A 26,489-nucleotide genomic window follows, 5' to 3' on the forward strand; every position below is an offset into this window, starting at 1 on the left:
CCCGTGTATTTCTTTTTCTTTTGTCCATCCAACTCCAGTTTTGCCCTCTCTGATACTTCCAACATCAATCTATTCAAGTAATGAGTTGGCCACACCAGAATCAAGAGATAATTCTAGATGCTGTCAATGCAGCCCCCATAACAAGTTTAAGTTGTTATAGGGTGGGGGTGGCCAAGCAGTTAGGGATGAAGAGCCATGGATAGCGTGGAAAGAGCCACTTATTATCTGTTTATTTTTATCTGTCTGTATATGCATATAGATATAGATAGATAAAAACAAATATATAGTACATGTCTCAACATGGATACAGATAGGCAGAAATAAATATATAATACATGGCTCAATGTCCTCCCCCTGTGCCAGGCACCCTCTGCCCTCTCGCTTTCTAACCCAATCTCCCATCCCTACCCCAGAGCCAGGCTGTCGCCCCAGAGCTGCTGCCACCATGTGCTTCTCCCACCAAGCACTGGGGTGCGTGTGGCATTCCCAGTGTGCATCTCTGAAGAGGAGCTGAATTTCATTGCTCAAAGAGCCCCAGCCAGCTCAAGAGCCGCAGGTTGGCCACCTAATTATAGGGGTATGGAGGGACAGTGTACTTGGGAGAGAAATATTATTCTGAGAGCTACTATCAAAGGCTGTGTCTACACGTGCCCCAAACTTTGAAATGGCCATGCAAATGGCCATTTCGAAGTTTACTAATGAAGCGCTGAAATGCATATTCAGCGCTTCATCAGCATGCGGGCGGCAGCGGCGCTTCGAAATTAACGCGCCTTGCCGCCGCGTCCAGACGGGGCTCCTTTTCGAAAGCACGCCACCTACTTCGAAGTCCCCTTACTCCCGTGAGCTCATGGGAATAAGGGGACTTCGAAGAAGGTGGCGTCCTTTCGAAAAGGAGCCCCGTCTGGACGCGCCGCGCGGCGGCAAGGCTCGTCAATTTCGAAGCGCCGCTGCCGCCCGCATGCTAATGAAGTGCTGAATATGCATTTCAGCGCTTCATTAGTAAACTTCGAAATGGCCATTTGCATGGCCATTTCGAAGTTTGGGGCACGTGTAGACGTAGCCAAAGTGAGCCTGTTTTTATACCTATTTCCACTGATGGTGATAAGCAATTTTCTTCTGACTCTCTTACTGTCGGAGAGATCAACATTTAGACAAGTGCGCTCAGTGCAGATCCTTCACCTGCTCCACTGATATTATTTGAGCATTGTGATTAGACAAGGCATAAATTTCCTTTCATAACTGGCTAATGGATACAATCTTCTCATTTCTATATTCAAATACACACACATATGCTTATCATCTTTGAGCTGCTATCGCTTAGTAAAGACTACACCAGCTAGGTTTCATTCTTATGGTTGCTTTCACAATCTTTTATTTCAGAAGAATGAAAAAAAGGGAAAAAAACTTATCTGGACTGGTCCCTAAACAACTAAACTGTAGCATTTTTATACGTATGGGGCCAGATATTGATCTCTCACACTAGCCAGGTAGTACTTTACTTTACCACTGATTTGAATGAACACTGACAGTAAAGCCAAATTCTTCCATATCCTTGGAGACCTTACTAAGTTAAATATCTTTAGGGATACGTTGTGATAATGCAAATTTTACGTATTATGCCATAGGCCAGAATAATATGTAACCTCTTTAAGAAGAGATTTAATGTGAAGCCTTGGAGTTTCAAAGGTCTATTGAAAACATGCCAGAGAAGAATGGACTTTGATCACAGTAAGTGTAAAGTATATTTCCTGGGGAATACTTATGGAAAAGTGAATGCAAATTACCCATCCCTGCCTCTTGAAGCTACACCCTGAGGATTTCCTGTTCCTGAGACTGCAGATTGAAGGCATGAGCTATATAAAGTAATGGCTGAATTGTTCAGCAGGGGTTCTGATTCTATGAAGTTATGAACTTGTAAACCCAGGGAACCCCCCATTTGTGGTTTTGAAGGACTAACATATACTAGACCCCAAAGTTGAAGCTGGGGGGTGCCTTCTACTAAGATTTTTAGCGTGCATGCATGTCCTTTTATATTTTAATGTGTTTTCTCTGTAATGCCTTTACCTTGAGAATAAATGTGCTTGCTTAGAAAGTATGGAAACTTATAACTGCAAGCAATACACTGGTCATAGCCTCTGTAGAGAGAGCAAAGTGTCTTTTAGACAGTCTAGCTTGCTGGAGATGTCAGTGTCTATCACAGAAGAGTGAAGCCTTAGCATCCTGGTCAGCAAGGAGAGAGACCGGGGTTTCTAGCCAAGAGAAGTGACGGCTGAGGAGCCAGCAGACTAAAGTAGATGCCATTGGTAAACCACGATGTCAGGGGACATAGGTGCAGTGACCCTGAAGCTATGAAAGAAACTATTCATAGAATAACACTATTACCCAAATTTCAGAATCTTCAGTTCTAAGCATCACTTCACTCATCCTCAGGGGCTTCCTCAAACGACATAAATACTTTGGATCTGTTCCCACCCTCTTGGTTAAAGAATAAAGGGTCAAAAACTATACCAGTTTTGGCAAGATGATTAATTCATGGCAGTACTTACAGTTGCATGACCAGATACAAGTGATTTGGACTCTCATATATGTCTTCTAGTGCAACTATATTTTCATGTTTAATTCTGAAAAGCAAAAAGAGCAATAACAGAAGGTAAGTGCAAGGTAAAACGGTGAATTTTAAGCAGCTGTCTAACGAAAAACAACGTTTAGTTAGATGGTACTTCATGCTTTTGATTTACACAGTCAGAACCAAACCAATTCCACATCAGCTGTCACTAGTGCCTGGCAGCCCAGGATACTGTTATTACGTAGCTGGCAGTAGTGTTTTATGATGACATACTTAAAGCATGAGAAGCATTTGTAATCCTACCAGATGAATAAAATGAACAGCCCCAGTGGTATTTGGTTGTTGAGTTCTCCCGGCAGTAGCACACCAGAGTACAGGGACTTGCAAACTGTGGATTTACTGAAGCCAGTATACAGTTAGTAGCCAACAGTGCAGAGATATACATATATACAGATGCCAACAGCCATGCTGACCTCAGAGCAGCTGCTCAAAATTCCAATACTCCAAGTAGCTCCATTCAACACAATGCCCCACATACAACATCTTCTGAGCACTTCCTCACAACACGGTCAATCATAACAATATACTTTATGCTTTGACGGCACCTTCCACCAAAGATGTTGCACACCTTAATAAAATACTTAAACCACAACTCCTTGGCATTATCAAGACCATTGTATAGAAATATTCTTATTGTTTAAAATGCCAGCTCAGTATTTGGCATCAGTGCATAAGTCACAGCCGCTCTGTATATCTGGGCCCTCGCTTTGTTCATGGTTTTAACTTTTAGAGGAGCACCCCCTCCTCAGACAACAATCTCATTCACAGCTCAAAGCAAATTTCTCGGGGATTATTGCTCAAATTCCAAACAGTTTCTAAAGCACACATTTAATTTACATTAACCCAGAAGTAAAAATAAGATGGTGTGCTCAGCAGCAGGCCTCCAGGTAGGCTAAAGGGACAGCCTCAGCCCCAAGCTCCCGCCATTTGGGGAAGGAGGCTGCAGCCACACACACCTGTCTCTTGTTTGTTTCCTGTTTGCTGTGATTAGCGAGTCAGGGAAAAGGGCAGACCCTGCTGTGTTTCCTCTTTGCCCCTCCCCTGGGAAGCTGGGAGGGAGAGAAACACAGCAGGGTCTGCATTTTTCCCTCACTCCCTAGTCACAGCAAATAGGAAGCAACACACAGGGACAGTTATGTACAGCTGCAGCCCGCCAAAAAAGATGCCCTGACTTCCCATACTCACCTAGCCCCCTGCCCTAAAACCCCCTGCCATGAGTTCTGCACCCCTCAGATCCCCCCTGGTGTGAGCCCTCCCAGCCCCCTGTCCTGAGCCCCTCCTCATACCCCCAACCCCATCCCTGACCCCTCCTCATACCCCTGTAACCACAGCCTTGAGTCCTTTATCTTACCACCCATCCTGAGCCCCTCCTCATGCTCCCAATCCACTGTCCTGATCCCTTCTCACAACTCAACCCTGTGACTCCCTGGGGCCTGATACTCCTAAGGAAGTGACAAAAGAGCCAATCAAATAGCCTATGTTTTTTTCCCCAGCCCTTGCTGAAGTGATGTCATTTACATTCTAAGCTGATTTGATTGTGTTTAAATAAATACACAACATCAGCCCTCAGTATGAATCAAAACTTTGTAAAATTCCGTAAGGAAAACCAGAGCCATCTTTGCCACCATGGCTGCATCAGGTCAGCAGAACTGGCAGCTGCCCCAAGCAGCACATGTCGGCTTTTTTCCCCAACATCCCCAATTTGCATCAGGTTACTTAAGGCCAGAAGGGACTGATTTTTGGAAGTAAGAGAACCCACAGTGCCACTTGAAGGCAACAGCTCAGCGCCTCTGAAAATCAAGCCCTAAGGCTAGTGCTATATTTTGGAGATAAGGAGGTAGAAAACATCTCCCGAACAGTATCAGAGAGGTAGCAGAGTTAGTCTGTATTTTCAAAAACAACAAGAAGTCCTGTGGCACCTTACAAACTAACAGGACAGAACTAACATCTCCCGAACAGTCAACTTTTATTTTTATCCAGGCCGGGCGGAGGAGTACTGAAAAACAGAGTTCACACAAGCTGACTTTTAGTGGCAAGGCTCTGTCAACCCAGCCTTGTCACTAAAGGCAGGTCTACACAGCAAAGTTATTTTGGAATAACAGCCGCTAGTCCAAAATAACTTTGTGAGCATCTATACCACGAAACTGCTATTTCGAAATAATTTTAAAATAGCGGACAGCTAATTTTGAATTCTGTAAACCTCATTCTGTGAGGAATAGTGTCTCTTCTGAAATAGATATTTTGGAATAGGGGCCGTGTAGATGGGAAATATGGGATACTTCGAAATAAGATATTCTGGAACAGCTCATTCTGAAATAATGCGGCTGTGTAGACAGAGAACACTGGTTGAAAGTGCCTGTCTTTTATGTGCTTTCGGGGCGCTAATTCAAAATAAGGTCTAATTCTGTGTGGACACTATTTTGGAATAAGTTTTGCTTATTTTCGGGCTTCCCTGTAGTGTGGATGCATTAGTCCAAAACACTTTATTTTAGAATAACAACTCTGGCATAAGCTATTCCAAAATAACTCTGTAGCGTAGACATACTCTAAAAGGTGTGTAGTGTAGCCAAATCCTAAGACCACGGCTACATTATAGTTCCTATTTCAGGATACAAAATGTATCCCAAAACAGCAGCTTTGCAGCTGACCACCACACTCGAAATAGCAGCACTATTTTGAGCGCAGCATTCTGGTTCCAGTACCCTCGTCGTACGATGGGTAGCAGAAACTGAAATAGCCGCTTATTTCAAAATAAATTACACAATTTGCACAACGCAAGTTGTAAAAGTTATTTTGAGTTATAGCTAGAATGTAGCCTTAGCCTAATCTAAAAACTTTTCAAAGCAAAGAGAAGGCCCAATTAGACGACCCTCTAGGACTGCATACTCCAGTGGGGATCTTAATCTCTTTTTGCTGAATTTGAGTCATCATCCCAATGGGGATGCCTCTCTCATCCTCATGGTTGTACCTCAAATAGTCTATTGATTGACAGGCCACAGCAGAAGCTCTTGCTTGGAAGTCTAGGCTTTTAAGAATGAGTACCTAAGCCTGGATTAGTAAACACACATTATCATCCTCTGAGGGCTCTGCAGCAGCTGCACTGTGTCCAGTGAATGTGCTCAGTCCAACTTGTGTCCCAGTGCCAGCACTGCTACCACCAATGGGCAACCTTGCAGACAATTTCAGGATTGTCTGCAAAGGAAATTAGTGGGCAATAAGATGGATTGTGAATTTATAGCACACTAGCTCCTCTGAGCTAACTCCTCCTGCGGACACTCTGACTAAAAGTGACTCTGTGCACTTTAGCTTAATAGACTTTAAAGTATATACTAAGTTAAACTGCTTAAGGGCATTATTTGTCCACCCAGTATCGTCACAGGGAATTAGTCTGACATTACACTTTTGGGGGCTCCTTGCCAGCTGCCCCAACTGTCCTATGGACAGGAGGGACAGGCGCTTACCTTCCTGGTGCTCCTGCAGTAGGGATCACCTCCTGTTCCCCCTCCTCACAATGTGGGTGGCAGGAGCTCGGCAGCCTGCTCCACTCTGCACTGCATCTGGACCAGCTGCCCCCAGCGTTCCTCAGGGCAGATGGCAGGGCTGGAAAAGGGGTGGGGCCTCTTGCACGGGGGAGCCGACGGTTTGTCCCAAGCCCCAGATCAGGCTCCACCCCTCCCTCAGGATAGCCCTGACTATACAGCTACGTTGATACAAGCTGCCTTGTGTTGACCAAGCTGTGGAAGTGTCTGCACTTAAATGTGGCTCCTGTAAGTGCCTCTCTACATCTTAACACCACCGCCCCAAGTGGTCAATGTAATTAGGTCAACACAGTGTCAGTATAGACACGGCACTGTTTGCATCAGCTGTCACCGGTTTTCAGGGGCCACCCACATTGCCCCACACTGCCCCACAATGGGGTCGACACACACCACCGATACAAGGAATCAAACGTGCACACCCACAATTTAATAATTGTGGAGGCTGTATGCCAATGTGAGCTAGATTGACATAGTTTTGTAGTGTAGCCATGGCCTTAGTGTGGAACAGAGAGTGGGCTATAAATTCATGCCTGAGCTTGCTGCACGCTAACTTCCTGTATGGGTGGCCCTTCAAAAGAGGATGAGGGCCAAATGGGCTCCTGAGGGCATGTCTATACTTATGGAGGGGTTGGTGAGCTGCGATCAATTTCTCCAGGCTTGGCTGTCGACCCTGGTAGTCCACGCTATCACATGGAGCAGGGGATGTTGGCATGAGCCACAAGAGCCCCAATCTACACAGGGGCAGGTAGCTGATCCTGAAACATCAATTCTAGTTATGTTAATGGTGCAGCTAGAATTGCATATCTGGGATTCAAGAATAAGAAGTCAAGTGGCACCTCATATTCTTACAGATATCTGTTAGAGGCTCTCTACACCAACATCCCACGCGTAGAAGGAATAAACCCTGTCTGGGACAGTATCCCTGATGATGCCACAGCACAACTGGTGGCTGAGCTCTGTAACTTTATCCTCACACACAACTATTTCAGATTTGGTGACAATATATACCTCCAAATCAGTGGCAGAGCTATGGGCACCCGCATGGCCCCTCAGGATGCCAACATTTTTATGGCTGACCTGGAACAGCACTTCCTCAACTTCCACTTACACCCTGTCTCTACCTACGCTGCATCGATGACATCCTCATCATCTGGACCCATGGGAAGGAGACTCTGGAGGAATTCCACCAGAATTTTAACAACTTCCACCCCACCATCAACCTCAGCATGGACCAGTCTACACAGGAGATCCACTTCCTGGACACCATGCTGCAAATATGTGATGGCCGCATAAACATCACCCTATACCATAAACCCACTGACCTCTACACCTACCTTCATGTCTCCAGCTTCCATCCCAGACACACCACATGATCCATTGTCTACAGCCAAGCACTAAGATACAACCGCATTTGCTCCAACCCCTCTGACAGAGACAAACACCTACAGGATCTTTACCAAGCATTCTTGAAACTAAAATACCCGCCCGACAAAGTAAGGAAACAGATCAAAAGAGCCAGACATGTACCCAGAAGACTCCTACTACAGGACAAGCCCAAGAAAGAAACCAACAGAACACCACCGGCCATCACCTACAGTCATAAGAACATAAGAATGGCCATACTGGGTCAGACCAAAGGTCCATCCAGCCCAGTATCCCGTCTGCCGACAGTGGCCAATGCCAGGTGCCCCAGAGAAGGAGAACAGAAGACAATGATCAAGTGATTTATCTCCTGCCATCCATCTCCTGCCCTTGTACTGAAGGCTAGGGCACCATACTTTACCCCTGGCTAATAGCCATTTATGGCCCTAACCTGCAAAAATTTATCGAGCTCTTTTTTAAACCCTAATAGAGTCCTGGCCTTCACAGCCTCCTCTGGCAAGGAGTTCCACAGGTTGACTGTGCGCTGTGTGAAGAAAAATTTCCTTTTATTAGTTTTGAACCTACTACCCATCAATTTCATTTGGTGTCCCCTAGTTCTTGTATTATGGGAAAAGGTAAATAATTTTTCTATATTCACTTTCTCCACACCATGATTCATGATTTTATATACCTCTATCATATCGCCCCTCAATCGCCTCTTTTCCAGACTGAAAAGTCCCAGTCTCTCTAGCCTCTCCCCATATGGGACCCGTTCCAAACCCCTAATCATCTTGGTCGCCCTTTTCTGAACCTTTTCTAATGCCAATATATCTTTTTTGAGGTGAGGAGACCACATCTGCACACAGTACTCAAGATGTGGGCGTACCACAGTTTTATATAGGGGAAGTATGATATCTTTTGTCTTATTATCTATCCCTTTTTTAATAATTCCTAACATCCTATTTGCTTTACTAACTGCCGCTGCACACTGCGTGGATGTCTTCAGAGAACTATCCACTATAACTCCAAGATCCCTTTCCTGATCTGTCGTAGCTAAATTTGACCCCATCATGTTGTACGTGTAATTTGGGTTATTTTTTCCAATATGCATTACCTTACACTTACCCACATTAAATTTCATTTGCCATTTTGCTGCCCAATCACTCCGTTTGCGGAGATCTTTTTGTAGTTCTTCACAATCCCTTTTGGTTTTGACTGTCCTGAACAACTTGGTGTCATCTGCAAACTTTGCCACCTCACTGCTTACCTCATTTTCTAGATCATTGATGAACAAGTTGAACAGGATCGGTCCCAGGACTGACCCCTGGGGAACACCACTAGTTACCCCCCTCCATTGTGAAAATTTACCAGTTATTCCAACCCTTTGTTTTCTGTCTTTTAACCAATTCCCGATCCATGAAAGGATCTTTCCTCCTATCCCATGACCGCCTAATTTACATAAAAGCCTTTCGTGTGGGACCGTGTCAAAGGCTTTCTGGAAATCTAGGTATATTATGTCCACTGGGTGTCCCTTGTCCGCATGTTTATTAACCCCTCCAAAGAATTCTAATAGATTAGTTAGACACGACTTCCCTCTGCAGAAACCATGTTGACTTTTGCCCAACAATTCGTGCTCTTCTACGTGCCTTGCAATTTTATTCTTTACTATTGTTTCTACTGATTTGCCTGGTACTGATGTTAGACTTATCGGTTTATAATTGCCAGGGTCTCCTCTGGAGCCTTTTTTAAATATTGGCATTATATTGGCCGCCTTCGAGTCATTGGGTACCGAAGTGGATTTAAAGGATAGGTTACAAACCACTGTTAATAACTCCACAATTTCACATTTGAGTTCTTTCAGAACCCTTGGGTGAATACCGTCTGGTCCTGGAGACTTGTTACTATTCAGCTTATCAATTAACTCCAAAACCTCCTCTAATGTCACTTCCATCTGGGAGAGTTCCTCAGATTTGTCACCTAAAAAGGCTGGCTCAGATTTAGGAACCTCTGTAACATCCTCAGCCGTGAAGACTGAAGCAAAGAAATCATTTAATCGCTCCGCAATGGCACTGTCTTCCTTGATCGCTCCTTTTATATCTTTATCGTCCAAGGGCCCCACTGCTTTTTTAGGGGGCTTCCTGCTTCTAATGTATTTAAAAAACATTTTACTATCATTTTTTGAATTTTTGGCTAGCTGTTTCTCAAAATTTTTTTTGGCTTTTCTTACTACATTATGACACTTAATTTGGGAGTGTTTATGTTCCTTTCTATTTTCCTCACTAGGATTTGACTTCCACTTTTTAAAAGCTGCCCTTTTCTCTCTCACTGCCTTTTTAACATGGCTGTTAAACCATGGTGGTTCTTTGTTAGGTCTCTTACTGTGTTTTTTTTATTTGGGGTATACATTTAAGTTGGGCCTCTAGTATGGTGTCTTTAAACAGTTTCCATGCAGCTTCCAGGGATTTTAGTTTAGTTACTCTACCTTTTAGTTTCTGTTTAACTAGCTTCCTCATTTTAGTGTAATTCCCCTTTTTGAAATTAAATGCCAAAGTGTTTGACCGCTGCGGTGTTCTTCCCAACACAGGAATATTAAAAGTTATTATATTGTGGTCACTATTTCCAAGCGGTCCAGTAACGGTTACCTCTGACCTCAGCTAAAACCCCTCCAGTGCATCATCACTGATTTACAACCCATACTGGACAATGATCCCCAACTTTCACAGGCCTTCGGAGGCAGGCCAGTCCTTGCCCACAGACAACCTGCCAACCTCAAGCAAATTCTCACCAGCAACTCTACACCACACCACAGCAACTCTAACTCAGGAACCTATCCATGCAACAAAACTCGGTGCCAGCTCTGCCCACATATCTACACCAGCAACACCATCACAGGACCTAACCAGGTCACTCACACCATCATGGGTTCATTCAGCTGCACATCTACCAACATAATATATGCCATCATGTGCCTGCAGTGCCCCTCTGCTATATACATTGGACAAACTGGAAAGTCCCTATGGAAAAGAATAAATGCACACAAGTTGGATATCAGAAATGGCAATGTACAAAAGCCTGTAGGAGAGCACTTCAATGTCCCAGGACACACAGTAACAGATTTAAAGTAGCTATCCTACAGCAAAAAAAATTTAAAACCAGACTCCAAATAGAAACTGCTGAGCTGCATTTCATCTGCAAATTTGACACCCTCAGCTCAGGATTAAAGGAAGACAGTGAATGGCTGGCTAAATACAAAAGCAGTTTCTCCTCTCTTGGTGTTCACACCTCCAGAGCAACTGCTGGTAGGAGGCCTCACCCTCCCTGACTGAGTAAACCTTGTTATCTCCAACCTTGCTCTGGCCTGCCTATTTATACCTGCCTCTGCAAATTTCCACTACCTGCATCTGACGAAGTGGGTCTTTGTCCACGAAAGCTTATGCTCATACATTTCTGTTAGTCTATAAGGTGCCACAGGACCCCTCGTTGCTTTTGCAGATCCAGACTAACACGGCTACCTCTCTGATATCTAGGATTGACTTCCTGTCCTTGTTTAGACCAAGCCTGAGACTAGATTGCGATCTTGCCTCCAAAGCGCTGTTCCTCCAGAAACAGTAGAAAGCACATGGGCTGAGGCAGAGCACAGCAGGTTCTCTGGACAGTGGACTTTGGACACTAGTGTTTTCAATCCAGCAGTTTTCATCAGTAAAAAGTCAGATGCATGTACTTCACACATGCTAAACAGGGATACCATGAGGAAACAGAGAAGCCCTCAGAGTAAGTAGCCTCAGCTATACAGAGAAAAGAGATGTGGACAAAAACAAGCAGATGCTGTGTCTCTGTGACACAAAACACTCTGTGTAATGGCACTGTAATTTACAAAGCTAAAACATCTGCTTTTCTGTTGCTGTCATTGTAGGTTCACTGCTTTTAAGACAGACATGTTCTTAAGTTTCTTATTATTGAGCAATACAAACCTGAAAGAGGCTTTCCAGACTCAATAAACACTCTCTTGTTGAATCAAACAGGAAATAACAGAGAGGAAAGAAGGGAGGGGAAGAAAGATATATAGAGCAACATGAGTGCTAGAACTTTTCTACTATGCCCTTCCTGAGAGGTCGCTGCAGAAAGCAGTACTGTGACACTTCCCACTGCAGTACAGCACGCTGGGAGAGATACGCAGCAGGCATTCAAATTTAGTCAGGACAGCCAAGACGCAGGATGAAACCATATGGCCTCCCAAAGGTCCATTCCTGTTAACTCTGGATGATGATTTTAAGCTCAATATTGCCAGTCGATTCCGTTAACACTGGATGTAACATCTGGTACGCAACAAAAGGGACCGGTCTGTGTGTTCTACAATTTTGACTTTTTTTCCTCTGAAAAAGTTTCCCAGTTTGTTCTAGAACAGGAGGCGGGGGGGGGGGGTGTAATTTTTGTGTGTGGAGGGGAATTAATTAACTGAGTTAACTGAATTAATTTTAATACATCAGTAGGGGCTGGCTCTGGGCCCCTAGAAGAGGCAGAACCTCAGCTGGAAGGAGCAGGGCTGGGGACTAGAGAGAGAGTGTGTACTGAGAGAGACAGAGACTTTCTGACACCGATTGTGCGGTGGTGGGGGACAGAGTCTGGGAGAGTGTGTGTTGTACAGACTGTGTGTGTGGGCGTGTGACAGAGTGTGTATGTGCTGGCAGTGGTGACTGGTCATGGAGCTTTCCTGGGGGTCACCAGCTACATGCTCCTGTCCAGGCCCCAACCCTCCCCCACTCTGCCCCTTCCCCTGCTCTGTCCCAGTGAGTGCAGTGGCAGTCCCGCCCCTCCCCTGGAGCACTGTGGCCCAAAAGCAGTGTGAGCTAGGAAGCTTGCAAGGGGCAGGGGGAGGGGCAGGACCACCCTCTCGCTCATCAGAAGTGGTGTGCCCTGACAGTTAGTCTGGGGCGGGGGCAGGAGCCAGACACAGGGGAGTGGATGTGACACCCCAGGACATCCCCCAGGTGTCGCCCCTTGTGTACTGGCTCCTGCTAGGTAAGTTTAACACACGCTGCTGACACACTCTGCCAGTCAGCTGAGCAGGCTGGCTAGAACTGTCATAGTTCCCCCAGCCCTGTTTTGGAACTATGAGACGATCCCTCAGGGTGTGCGCTAACTACTTATGCTAAACGATGTGCTGTCTTGTACTCAGCTGTTATGCTCTTTGTACCTTTTCCAGTCCTGGAGAAGACCTCTTTGTAGATCAAAAGATTGTCTCTTTCTCTAACAAAAGTTGGTCCGATAAAAGTTATTACCTCACCTGGTGGTTAATTCTGCATTCACCTATAGCAACATGTATTCTGTATTTAACACACATTTGATTCAGGAAACTTCCCAGGAATCGCTATATGGTAATTCCCTACTTAAGCTCAAAGCATGACCTATTTTGGGCAGCTACCTTCTTTGTCACACAGCTTGTTACTGGCATCAATCTGTTTCCTTGTCTTTAGAATCTTATCCATCCTCTCTAAGATTTCCCCTGAGTCTCCCTTATTCTAAGCTCCACAGGGTAAATCCAGGAAGACTTTCAGGTGCTAAAGCCTCGAATTATTTTAATTGCTTTCCTCTGCATACAAATCTTTTCCCTCTCAAAGGCTGGCCTTAAATCCTGGTAATTAATGAGGCATAAAATATTCAAATACACACCACATACTTTCCATATGTTTAGAATTACATGGTTGAAAAACCTAAGATTGTATGGATGTCTGACCGCTGACAAAGCAATCCAGAGTTGCCCCATAATTCCTGCACTGTGTCCTCCCATATATTATACTCACTGAAGCTATAATCCCTGTGATTAATTTTTTATTCTCTAGCCTTGATACACTGCATTTACAGCACTGAATACTGTAATCCTCCTGAATGCCATATTCTTCCAAGTCACTCTAAATTCAGTAGCAGGTGAACTTTGTAGCTGTCCCAGATCTCTCTAATGGGACAAATCAAATTCCTGGACATAACCACCTGTTAGTTTTGGGTTATCCAGCTCTAGATATGAGGTATGTAGATCAGACCCATCATTTATATATATATATATATATATATATATATATACACATATATATATATATATATATATATATATATATATATATATATATATACACATACACACACACATCCAGAGCAACACATCCAGAGCACGAGTAACGCACACAAAAACTATGCAGGGTCCTCAGATCCAAATGCATGGAAGACCTCCAAAATTTTAGGCCACAATGCCTCCTCCCTTGCCACTGAGGGGCACCAACCCTGCATAGTACCACCTTCTGCCCCAGCACTGCAACCTCATTCATAGGAGGGCCCTGAGAACTAAACCTGAGTGGTGTCAAGTGATCACAATCCATGGAGAACGTAAGAACGAACATAATGGGTCAGACCAAAGGTCCATGGAGCTCAGTATCTTGTCTTCTGAGAGTGGCCAATGCCAGGTAACCCAAGGAGAACAGAAAAAGTAATCATCAAGTGATCCACCCCGTTGCTCATTCCCAGCTTCTGACGAAAAAAGGCTAAGGACACAGAGGGGAGACAGGCCCAGCCCAGCAGGACAAGAGCCCTGCTGCTGTAAGCTGAGTGCAGGGTGGGCTCACTTTCCAACCTTATTCCCTCCCGCAAGCTCCCTGCACACCATGGATTAATTCAGCCCTCTCTATAACCCTTCCCAATAGCATTGCTTTCCACAGCAAATAAACATATAATGATGTGCAATAAAAGAAAGTATACCCCTGTGTGATGGAGCTGCTTGTACATCTCTTACAGCTGTTGCTGTCACAAAGACAGAGAGATGCAGTGAGAATCGCTGGTATATTACTCCATATCACTAATAATGGAAGCAGAATTCTGTTAGTTACTGCACCGGGACCTGGGTTCACTGGCTGCTTAGGCCCTGACCTGCTGTGTAACTTAATCACAGGAAAGTCACGTAACTGAAGATAATACTAAGCCACCTGTAAAGTGTTTAGAGAACCCTGGATGAAAGGCAGGTACAAGTGTGTGTGTTAAAAGGGATTCTTAGGGATAACCTGAGGTCTTCAGTCTGACTGGTTATGTGACACCAAGCTGTTCACTAGCTTACATCCATCTCAGTCTGGAGTAACCAAACGTGACCAGCTGATTACTGGCTGTTGCAAAATCAATCCCAGGTTCTCTGTCCCTGTCCAAGCGTAGGTTGAACCTCTCTTGTCACGCACCCTTGGGACCTGACCGGTGCCAGACAAGAGAATTTGCCAGACAATGGGAAATCAATATTTTCCACTTCCACTGCTTGCTAGGCTCTTAGAAGACATTTATGGGTAAATTACAGTTAAACAGCGGCACAGAACACTTACAGAGAGGTACTGAGAGCCAGAACTTGTGTCTGTAAACAAACTTTATGGGACTATGGGAAACCTGGCCACACCCATAATAAGCGGTCATCTGGCTAACTAAAATCATGCCAGATTACAAAGGATGCTGGATGAGAGAGTTCTGGTTTAGAGGGGTTCAACCTGTACCTAGGTTACAAAAATCACTGTCACTGCAGAACTAACTGGCAGCCTCAACATGCAGGCCTTGAGGAGGGACTTCTATGCCCAGAGCACGATTAAAAAATCCACTCAGGTGAATAAAAATATTTGCTGTGTCATCAGGGAGATGGGCCTCAAGACCCTAGAGAAGAGGGTTGAGGTTTATTTGAAGGGGAATGTCTGAACACAGATGGGATGTCTAACCTGGCACATTGTAGTATGGTGTGGGAACACACTCCTGGGACACACTGAATGAAGATTTCATTGGTAATTGCTGCAGTGCTCTTTTCCCAACCTTACTAATCGTACATGACTGTGATGTTCAGGAAAATCCTGTTACATCTAAAACCATTCTGCAAGCAGTAAATTTATGTAAAGTGATGTTAGTCAGAGCTGAAATATTTATTTGACACTGACACAGGGATTTTTCTAGTTGTCTCCTTGTATCTCTGGCACTGGTTTAAATACAGCCAAGTGCACAGTGAGTGCCACCATACACCATGATCAGATGAAAAAAAAGCAGTAAAATAGCACTTTAAAGACTAACAAAATAATATATTAGGTGAGCTTTTGTGGGACAGACCCACTTCTTCAGACCATAGCCAGACCAGAACAGGCTCAATATTTAAGGCACAGAGAACCAAAAATAGTAATCAAGGTTGACAAATCAGAAAAATATTATCAAGGTGAGGAAATCAGAGAGTAGAGGGGCAGAAGGGCGGGTGGGAGGGAAGTAAAGAATTAGATTAAGCCAAGTATACAAAAGAGCCCCTATAATGACCTAAAAAATTCCCATCCTGGTTCAAATCATGTTAATGGGTCAAATTTGAAAATAAAAGAGTTCAGCAGCCTCTCTTTTCAAAGTGTTGTGAAAATTCCTCTTCAGTAAGATGCAAACTCTTAAGTCATTAACAGAATGGCCCACTCCATTAAAATGCTGGCTGACCGGTTTTTGGATCAGGAGTGTTTTTATGTCTGTTTTGTGCCCATTAACTCTTTGTCTAGTTTGAAGGCTGTCCAATATACAAAGCATCTGGGCACTGTTGGCACATGATGGCATATATGACGTGAGCTGAGGAACATGAGAATGTGACCGTGATTCTGTGATAACCTGGTTAGGTCCAGTGATGGTATCTCCAGAATAGATATGTGGACAAAGCTGGCAGCAGGCTTTGTTGCAAGGAAAAGTTCCAGGACTGGTGTTCCTGTGGTATAAACTGTGGTTGTGGGTGAGAATCCTCATAAGGTTGGGCGGTTGCCTGTAGTAGAGAACAGGTCTGTCACCTTGGGCCTTCTGGGCCTTGTCTACACTAGCTCCAAACTTCGAAATGGCCATGCAAATGGCCATTTCTAAGTTTACTAATGAAGTATTGAAATACATATTCAGCGCCTCATTAGCATTCGGGCAGCCACGGCACTTCAAAATTGACGTGGCTCGCCACTGCGCGGCTCCTTTTCGAAAGGACCCCACCTACTTCGAAGTTCCCTTATTCCTATCTGCTCATAGGAATAAGGGGATTTTGAAGTAGGCAGGGTCCTTTTGAAAAGGAGCCCTGTCGGGATGAGCCGCATCAATTTCGAAGTGCCGCGGCCGCCCGCATGCTAATGAGGCGCTGAATATGTATTTCAGTGCTTCATTAGTAAACTTTGAAATGGCCATTTGCATGGCCATTTCGAAGTTTGGGGCTAGTGTAGATATAGCCCTGGAGTGTGGCATCCTGATTAAGGATAGGCTGTAGGTCTTTAATAATGCGTTGCAGTGGTTCGAGTTGGGGGCTGTAGGTGATGACCAGTGGTGTTCTGTTCTTGGCATTTTTGGGCGTATCTTGGAATAGCTGATCTCTGGGCATTTGTCTGGCCCTGACAATTTGTTTTTTATTTCTCCTGGTGGGTAATTAAGGTTTATGAATATTTGGTAAAGATCTTGTAGTTTTCGGTCTCTGTCAGTAGGATCAGAGCAAACGCGATTGTACCTAAGGGCTTGACTGTAAACAATGGATCAAGTTGTGCGTGCAGGATGGAAGCTAGAAGCGTGTGGGTAAGTATAGCCATCAGTGGGTTTCCATGTGGTACCGATCAGGCCATCCTTGATTTGTACTGTAGTGTCCAGGAAATGTTTCTAAAATTTAAGAGCTGCTAATCTAAACTGTGCTAGGACTCCAGCTTTTAAAAATATATAGAAGATTAATAATTCTTAGCTCTTTCATGCACCTCTTCTCACACACAGCCTGTACAGACATTTTACAAAAGTGCACAAGTACCTGAAGCTCCCTTTTACAGGTAAGGAAACTGAGGCAAAGCCAGATGACATGACTTTGCCAAAGGTCTCACAGCAGAACAGTAGCAGAGCTGGGAACAGAACCTATCTTTTTGACTCCTGTGTTGGAGACTAGTTAACTGGGCCTCCCTGGAAATTCTCTACATAGTATAATTAGGTACCCATCAGTTTGGCACCATATGCTTTCTTGTCTTCACCTCAGACATTAGGAAAAACTTCCGATCAGAGTAGTTAATTACTGGAATAAATTCCCTAGGGTGGTTGTAGAATCTCTCCATAATTGGAGATATTTAAGAACAGTTTAGGTAAGTATCTAATAGGGATGATACAGTGCTTGGCCCTGCGTACAGGGGACTGGACTTGATGATTTCTTGAGCTCTCTTCCAGTTCTACTATTCTATGTGTAATGCTGACAGACCTGGGTTGCTGGCCCCAGAGATAGAACCTGCAAGCAGAGGGTCTAAAGCCCTGCACTCTACCATATGAGCTAAAGGCCAGCTGGTGCGCAGCTGAGGCAGTAGAACAAAGAGTTCACTCACCCCAGAGGAGGTCTCTGCCTCTGAGTACTACATATGATTCTGTAATTCAAGGCTCTTCACAATTCTGCTCTTCCCTATTTCCTCTCTCAGCCCCTCTACTAATGATGCCAGAACCATCTGTGCTTCTCCACTTGTCCCACAAGGACCTTCAAGTTTCCTTCCATGCAATTCCCCATGTTAAAGCCCATTGTCCTCATATCACAACCAAAGCAACACCTTCTTTAGCCCTCCACAGGAAACAGGGCTTGTACAAATACCACCAATTGGTATTTAGTGGATAGTTCTGCTATGGATCAAGTTAAACCTGGTTATCGTGGCCGATGCCTTACGTAAAAAAGCCATTATAATCAGGTGGCTGAGATAATAGCAGTGCTACCCAAAACCGATGGAGAACCTGAATGGAAAAAATTCTGTAGATCAAGGATTTTCAAATGCAGGGGCTGGGGCTTTGATTGATGGCTTTGGGGGGGCCTTCGAAAGGGGAAGAAGAGGAGGTGAGAGGGAGGGGTGTTCTGATGAGTTACAAGGTCCCATTTTTTTTCTGGATCCTTCTCAGAGCAGGTCCCTGCTTTAAAACTGGACACTGCAATGAGTCATCCAGGGTACCTGTTAGCCAGAGATATTCTTTGTCCACAGTAAGGGAAAGAGGAGCAATTAGGGCAAGAGCTTTGGCATTCGGCCCCACACCCAAAGGAGTCCTGGATGCAACAATGCGTCAGAGGAAGAACATCAGGCAACAACGTTATAGTACTCAACCAAAGTAGTGCCAGCCCCCACCAGTCGGGCTGCACTGCCTCCATTAGCAGGAGGATCAAGGACTCAGGAGGGGGAAGAAAACAAGACTCCACTCCATCCAGGGGAGGAAGGAGCAGGCTAAGATTTTGCCGGGGGCCGGGGAAGAGGTTGGGCTGTGATGCAGAAAATGTCAGGGAGAGAACTTTGGGAAAAGCTGATCTGACAATATCCTGAAATTCTGACGGATCTCGGGCTTCAGTCCTAGGCTGTGTCTGAAGAGAAGAGGGATATCAGTTTTTCTGCCAATTCAAATGGCTCTAGGATACTATAGTCATGGTAGCCATATAAGTACCTAAAGGGCACTGATGTAATCAAGAGAATACGGCCCACAGTATGTACTTGGGTCTGTTGAGTCACATCCAAATAGGAATATGCCAGGAAATGATATTTACCCCATACATAGTTAGTCACACAACTAACACTGAGCCTGCCCGATATTTGGAATCAAGTTTGAATTCAATACAAAATACACCCTCCTGCCTCACGAATGGCTCAGATTTTCAGGGTAGGCTGCCACACCTCACAAAATGCACAGGGCAGCGTTGATACCACTCTTTGTCTGGACCCGGACCCTGAAGCGTGGTGCTCCCCTCCATAGCATCTGGCCCATGATGAGGTGGAGGGTTTGGAGCCCTCAGCCTCGCAGGCTGGATCAGGCAAGCTGGGGCTGGATCCAGACCGCAGGCTCTGCTGGGAGCCAAGAAGAGGCTCCAGGCCCTGCTGCTGCTCACTGCCGTTCCCGCATCCAGGAGCAAAGAGGGGGAAGCAGCAGCAGCCTCAGCAGCCTCTCTGGAGGCTTCATACCACTGCTATGATTGGCTGGAATTCTGGCTAATCAGAACAGTGGAGGGTGTTGCTTGGGAGCAGAGAGTAGGAGCGGAGCCATGTACACCTCAGGGGCGAACAGGTAAGCTGCACCCCCATTGCCAAGACACCATGTGCCTTGACTGCTCCTGTGGCCCCTCCCATCCAGACCCCACTGCCACCCCCTTCCTGAACTCTCCCCCCCAGACTCTGTACCCTAAACCCTCCACACCCTTTCCACCCAGGCCTCACATCCCTCTCCTGCCAGTTCCTGCACCCTCCCTCCCACCCAGTCCTCCCAACCACAGCCTGATCCTGCCCAGACCCCTCAAAAAAACCCTGCTCCTGCACCCTCCCTCCCACCTAGTCCTCCCAACCACAGCCTGATCCTGCCCAGACCCCTCAAAAAAACCCTGCTCCTGCACCCTCCCTCCTGCCCAGACCCTATAATCCTGGCCTTCTTTTTTTTTTTCCTTCTCACTTTTGAACCACGACTGATATGCTGCTGGCTGTGGGCACTCTGCTTTTGAGCTGAAGCATCTGAATGTCTCCTTGGTCGCCGTCCAAGCACACTGCTTACAGGGAACACTGTCAGGGAGCCATTGTATTTATTCATTTTCTGGAGAAGGCAGAGTGTGAAATTAAAAGACAAGGTAGCTACTCCTATTTCATCATCACTATTATCAGGACCTTTCCTCAGTCGCCCACGTGAAGTTCTTTTGACCACAAGCCATGTATACAGTGTATTTTAACAAAGCACACAGGGACATTTTCCAAGAGAGGAATAATGGGGAACAGCTCTCTGGGGAAATGCCCCTTCTGATTTTGTGCCAGTTTTAAAACTAGTTATGTGACTGTGCTCACACCCATAGTTTCTGTAGACTCAGTGGAGAGACAGCAGCACAATCCAAACCCCTGTGAAGCTAGCTTAACTTTATCCATTTCAACTGAGTTACTGATTTACACCAGGGATTGTGAGGAGAGACTCGGAACCTGGAATGTTCCTGAATATCATGTGCAAAGGCTAGAGATGGGCAGACTTGTTTTGCTTAACTTGGAACTTACATAAATGCTGTGGGTTCAAACACATATTCTATCTCACTTGTGACTGGTTTCCCTGTGTTCCTAGGAGGGTGCATGGAGGGGGGAAAACAGAGCAGATGGGAGGAGAAGAAACACTCAGTGAAAAAACTTAAGCACACTAGGAGGATTTCAGTTTCAGTGCCACAGAGTCTAGAATAACTCCATTCAGTGAAAGCAAAACATGACACTGTGAATGGTAATGACTGCTGCTTAACCTGGACAATATTATTAGCATAAGCCCTCCTTAATAATGGTGTATCTAGCTGATGCTGAGGAGTTAGGTGGTATTTAACCAGATGATGAATAGGTCTAAACTGTTATGCTTCAGAGATTCTGCAACAAAGAAGTTGCCAAATAAAGATTTTTTTTTAAAGAAAAACATGAAGGCTGGGTCTACATGTGCCCCTTCCTTTCGAAAGGGGCATGTTAATGAGCAGGTTCGAAAGATGCTAATGGGGCGCTGCAATGCTTCCTGTCTGTGATCGGAAGAAGGACTTTTGAAAACTGGAGGGGGGGCTCCTTTCGGAATGTCTCATCTCCATAGGCGGCGTGCAATTCAAAAAGCCGCACTTTCAAATCGCTGCGGCTGCCATTATGCTAATAAGGTGCTGCATATTCATTGCAGTGCCTCATTAGCATCTTTCAAACCTGCTCAATAACATGCCCCTTTCGAAAGGAAGGGCACATGTAGACCCAGCTGAAGTGCAGTTGGTATATGTATATGCTTGTTCATTTTAGCAGAAAGAAATCTGGTACCACATAGCCCCAGAATTTGTCTGAATAGGGAGGGAAGAGCAATGAAAACCTAGTTCTGACTTTGAAACCAAACATCCCTAACCTGGGTGGCATATAAAATCCAGATATGAATTTATCAGACTATTTAATCAGTCCCTTAAGCCTTTCTTTAAAGAAACTCTTTTAATTGGTCAAGATAGCCGCTTACATGGGACAAAAGCCTTTCCAATTTAGAAGAGTGTACCATTCAGTTATTCTTACCATGTCTGATAACTGGGAGTAAACTGCTAAGTGACTTGGGCACCTAAGTGCCTCAGTCAGTTTTGAAAATAGGACTTCAGCTTTAAAGCCCTATTGACTTTCAATGAAATGTATGCTCATAGGGCTAGATCCACAAAGGGATTTATGTACCTAATTGCCACTTCAGGAGTTTACATCCAAATATTTAGATCCTTGAAGCCACATCACCCATCTCTCCCACTGAAATTATTTCATTTTTTATAAATATTTGTACAGGCACTAGCACATTGACTCAAATTTGGCTCCTCAACAGGCCAGCTGAATACAGCCCTTTTCACACTTTCTCCCTCGATAACTATTTAACATAACACTGTGGCATGGCTTCAACAGAAGAGAATGAGAGAGAGAGAGGCCATTCCTGCATGCCTCTTGATTCACTGCTAGGTCTGCCAAGGGCCTGGTGATTACAAGGGATGGAGGCTCCTGGCTGTGGCTGCCACTGCTGCAGGAGGGGCAGTGGACGGAACCCCGGGCCCTTTAAATTGCCACTGCAGCATGATGTGATGTAGTCTGGGCAGCTCTGAGGGCTGCTTGGGCAGAGCTGGTGCACTCTAGGCCATACAGCGCCACCCCTTCTACCTAAAGCCTCACCCCTTCCAGGAGCACAGAGTCTCCCTTACCCCCAACCCCTCCCATCCTGAGGCCCTGATAAAATTCAGGACATCAAGGACGGGGCTTAAAAAGCAGACTGTCCTGGCTGAAACAGGACATATGGTCACACCTCTGACATAAATTTAGTCCCTTTGAGGTGGAGCACACTCCTCTGCTTGCCGCTTCCATCAGCTAACTTAGTCCAGGAGGCTAGCTTTGGGGATCCCCTTCTTAAGTGCCTCTCGCTCGCCACGCATTGTATAGCCAGCCTGGATGCTTACGTATGGATTCCACTAGGCAGCAGTGTGCCACGTATTCTTCATTGTAATGGTGAACTTCAGGTTCTTTTGTGGATCTAGCTCCTAAATGCCTGGTCACTTTTGAAAGTGTTAATTCTCCAAAGCACAGAAGGTTAGCAATAGTAATAATTCCTTTACTAATGAATGCTAATAAATCAAGCAGCATTGTTCACAGTAACAATTGGTTGCAAGCAGATTAGTGATGTTATAAACATTAATTAACAGCATGGGACAATGGACCTCACATGACAAATCAATGTAATATTTTACTGTAGGTGCAGCAGGGACAGAAAACAATACTGAAATGACACTGCAGTTATTTTTTTCATCATTCTAAATTATGTGACTGACCATTCACTGATTCTATGACTTAGTGAATGAGAGGCAGGAGCACAAATTCTAAGAAAATAATGGCCACCAGTGTATTTCAGAGACTAGCACAGGGGATAATGAAGGGATGTTTGCCATTGTCAGTTCTGAGTTTTGTTCAGCACAATTGGAAAAATAGGAAAGATGAAAAATGAGTTGTGTCCTAGCAGTTAACAGTCTCATTTCCAACCAATCAGAGATATACGCTGCAGTGCGATAGTTTCTAAAATTTTATTCAGCCAAATCACACATCCAAGTCACACATAGTGACTCATTTTCTCCAAAACATTGTATCTAATTAATTCAAGATTTTTAGAATGAAAGGTAGCTATTAAGTAGTGTCTGTATTAAAGGGCACTAAATGTTGCATCAGGGCTGATGGGTACAGGGTGCTCTGTGTAACTTTTGCCTTTGATGTGCCAATGACTCTGATGTGCATCATAAATTAATCTTGTGCTACGTACATTAACCCATTTTCATTCTACCTTACATCCATTAATAAAAATGCACTGGTTTGGCAAGGCAAGGGGAGGATAAGACCCAACAAGTGTTCCCTCACCAAACGTACCTGAACATTGACTTGGAAGCAAAGTATCTTTGGGGAAGAAGGTGATATAACAGTTCAGCCTTTCTCAGGAGCAAGTATCTCTGGTCACTGTGGTGGTGATTGCATGGTACTGACCACTGTCCACTGCCTGCTGTAGTGGGACAATCAATCCATATAGACAGCAAAACAGTCATCAGAGGATAACAGCTTTCAATCATTACTATAGGTTTGTATGGTGCTACTTAAAATGCCTATCTAACCTCACAATTCCAGATAATTGTTTTCGCAAACTCCAATTTTTGAGAATGCGACAAAATCTCTTGTACAGTAATTAATGCCATGATTAACACTGAACAGTCTTCAAACATTTACAGTTCCCTTTCTGAATGATCATCCAAAAGTTCTTGCATCTTATCTGCAGTCTGGAGTTCTAAAACAAAGGTTTGCAGAATGTTTCAACTTCATCAGAAACACAAGCCAAAACTTGACACTGCAAAAACTCATACCAATTGGATTTATTGTTGTAGATCTTTCACATAGCTCTAGCAAGGACTCTTTGGATTTAATTCCAATACAATACTATAAACTATTATAAAGTTTGATGTGTCTTTTGCCATTTAAGAATCATGTCCTACTTTTTTCTTTCTTTTTTAAATTGCTTTAACTGCCTTATCTAATATTTCAATCTGCATATTATTGTGTTATTGTACATATCTCTCAACTTTAAAAGTAAAGACATAAAAAATGTCCTTACAAGTTACGACTCCAATCCTTAAGTGTTCTCAGTGGAACTATAAATTCACAATGTTACTTGGGTGAGTAAGTATTTGCAGGCCTAACTCTGAAGTCCCTAACTTCAAAGCTTTTTGGATTATGTAAAAAAATTAAAACCAAACACATAGGAAAAAGTGTATTCTCCACCCTGCTCCCAGGCATAATTCTAAAATGTGGCTGGAAATACTGTACTCACATTAAAGAAAAAGTTTGCCATAAGGTTAAGATCAAATAGTAAATTTGCAAAGCAACTGGAATTTGTTAAGAAGGTACATATAGATTTTAAATGAAGCTGGAATAATCATAGAAGCAACTTAAATTGCCTGTAATGTACAGGTTGAACCTCTCATCTAGCACCCTCAGGACCCGACCAGTGCTGGATGAGAGAATTTGCCAGATCACGGGCGGTCAATATTTTCTAGCACCTTACCAACACATCCACTGATTACTGGGCTCTTAGAAAGACATTTAGGGGTAAAGTACAGCTATATAACAGGACAGAACACTGGGAGCCAGGACTGGTGGCTGAAAACATACTTTATGGGACCCTGGGAAACATGACGACACCCATAAGTGGTGGTCCAGCTAGCTAAAATCATGACAGATTACAGCGTTTGCCAGACAAGAGAGTTCCGGATTAGATAGGATGACCATACCTCCCTATCCCAAATACGGGACAGGGAGTTATTGGGGCTGGGGGTGAGGGGGGCCTCCCTGGCTGTGGCTGCCAAGGGCCGCTGTGTTGGTGGACCTCCCCAGCTGCCCCATGTCTCAGGGACCCAGGAAGGAGGCAAGAACCAGGTAGAAGCCACAGGGCTGGACTCCCAGCTTCCCCATGCCTCAGGGAGCTAGGAAGGAGGCAGCAGCCACCCCTGCACCCCAACATACCTCTCCCTCTGCAGGGCCCCCTGCTGGCTCCCTCTGGTGTGGGAAGAGAGCACACATGTACCTGCTCTCTGTACCTGCTCTCCAGCCAGCAGGTGCACCTGCACGCCATCAGGGATCCAAATACAGGGCAATTAGCCTCTTTGTGAAAATAAATTGGGACGCCTTTTTGGTACCAGAAATATGGGGCTGTCCCACCAAAAATGGGATTAGATTAGGATTAGAGCGATTCAACCTGTATCTGAAATGTTTTGGGAAAATACATAAACATAGTGAATCAGAGTACCCTCTAAACAGATATAAATCAGGAAAGTGACTAACTCAAGCCGATGGGGTTTTCATTTATACTTTTTGTACATTCTGATTTGGTGACGTTTTACATTCACTTTACACAGATCCAGATGACTACATAAAGTCTGAGCAGTGGCTAATCAGGTCCAAAGGGATTACATTTGTGCAAAATTGCTGCAAGTGAAACCCCCTGAATATGACAAAATAGGTTTCATAATCTCTTGTTCTAAATCTGCCATCCAATTAATATTACATCAATCCTACATGTGCTTCATACAAGCACCATTCCATTTTAACAGTTTTATTAAAACTGAACCTGCTGAACTACGATTTACAAATCCCATCTCCACATACAGAAGGCTGGGAGTAGAAGGGCCTGGTTGGTTCTCAGATGCCATTTATCCTTCTGAAATGTATAAATACACTTCTAAGCAGATAATAAGATTCTTCAGATCTGACAGCATTTAACCTCTCAATACAATCAGCTAGAATACCTTTAAATAAGCAAATCCCTCATTAATCGAATTATTGCTCAGTGCATTTTCTTTTGCATGCCTTTTAGTTTTTGTTTTCATTTCTTATTTTTCCTCTGACTTTGAATTTCTTCTCTCTAGCAAGATAATCTTTTGCTAAAAGTCCCATCTGTTTTAAGACAGCAAGTTCTCTTCTGTTGCCTGACATAATCTTCAGAATGCATGCTGGTAATCTAATGCTGTTATTTGTTCCAGTTTTGCTGCGTAATTATAGTGTGCTGGGTATAGCATGGGAAGGTGTTCTTCCATTTATGCAATGTGTGAGCATTTGCTCAGGAAAGCAAAAGAGGCCTGTCATGGTCTTAGTGTTACTGTGCAAGGGGAGGCAGAGAGGTGTTCGGGCATGACCTGTACCACCCATTCCTTGGCCAAGATCACCTCCTACTTGCATCAGGAAGCTCTAGTTCCCAGCCCCAGCTCCACAGTCAAATCCTGCCCAAGCCACACAGAGAAGGCAGAAGGAAGAGATGTCCACAACAGGAACAAGAGGAATGAACAGTGTCTGGAGATTTAGTGGCAGGGGTGGAGCCTTGGAAGTTAAAAAAGGGGCAAGAGCGGGTCCCCAGGAGGAAGATAAGGGACAGGGAAGGCTCCAGCATTTGAGCTGAAG

General features: G+C 44.5%; 1 protein-coding gene across 1 annotated transcript in view; it reads right to left on the reverse strand.

The window, feature by feature from the left end:
- Positions 1–26,489, reverse strand: part of CAMK1D (calcium/calmodulin dependent protein kinase ID) — a 412,449-nt gene that overhangs the window by 168,950 nt on the left and 217,010 nt on the right. The window contains exon 3 of the mRNA XM_075017909.1: positions 2,547–2,621. Coding sequence (XP_074874010.1) covers positions 2,547–2,621 — 75 coding nt within the window. The remainder of the gene's footprint in view (positions 1–2,546; positions 2,622–26,489) is intronic.

This window comes from Carettochelys insculpta, chromosome 1 (genome assembly GCF_033958435.1).
Source record: "Carettochelys insculpta isolate YL-2023 chromosome 1, ASM3395843v1, whole genome shotgun sequence".
Taxonomy (NCBI): Eukaryota; Metazoa; Chordata; order Testudines; family Carettochelyidae; genus Carettochelys; species Carettochelys insculpta.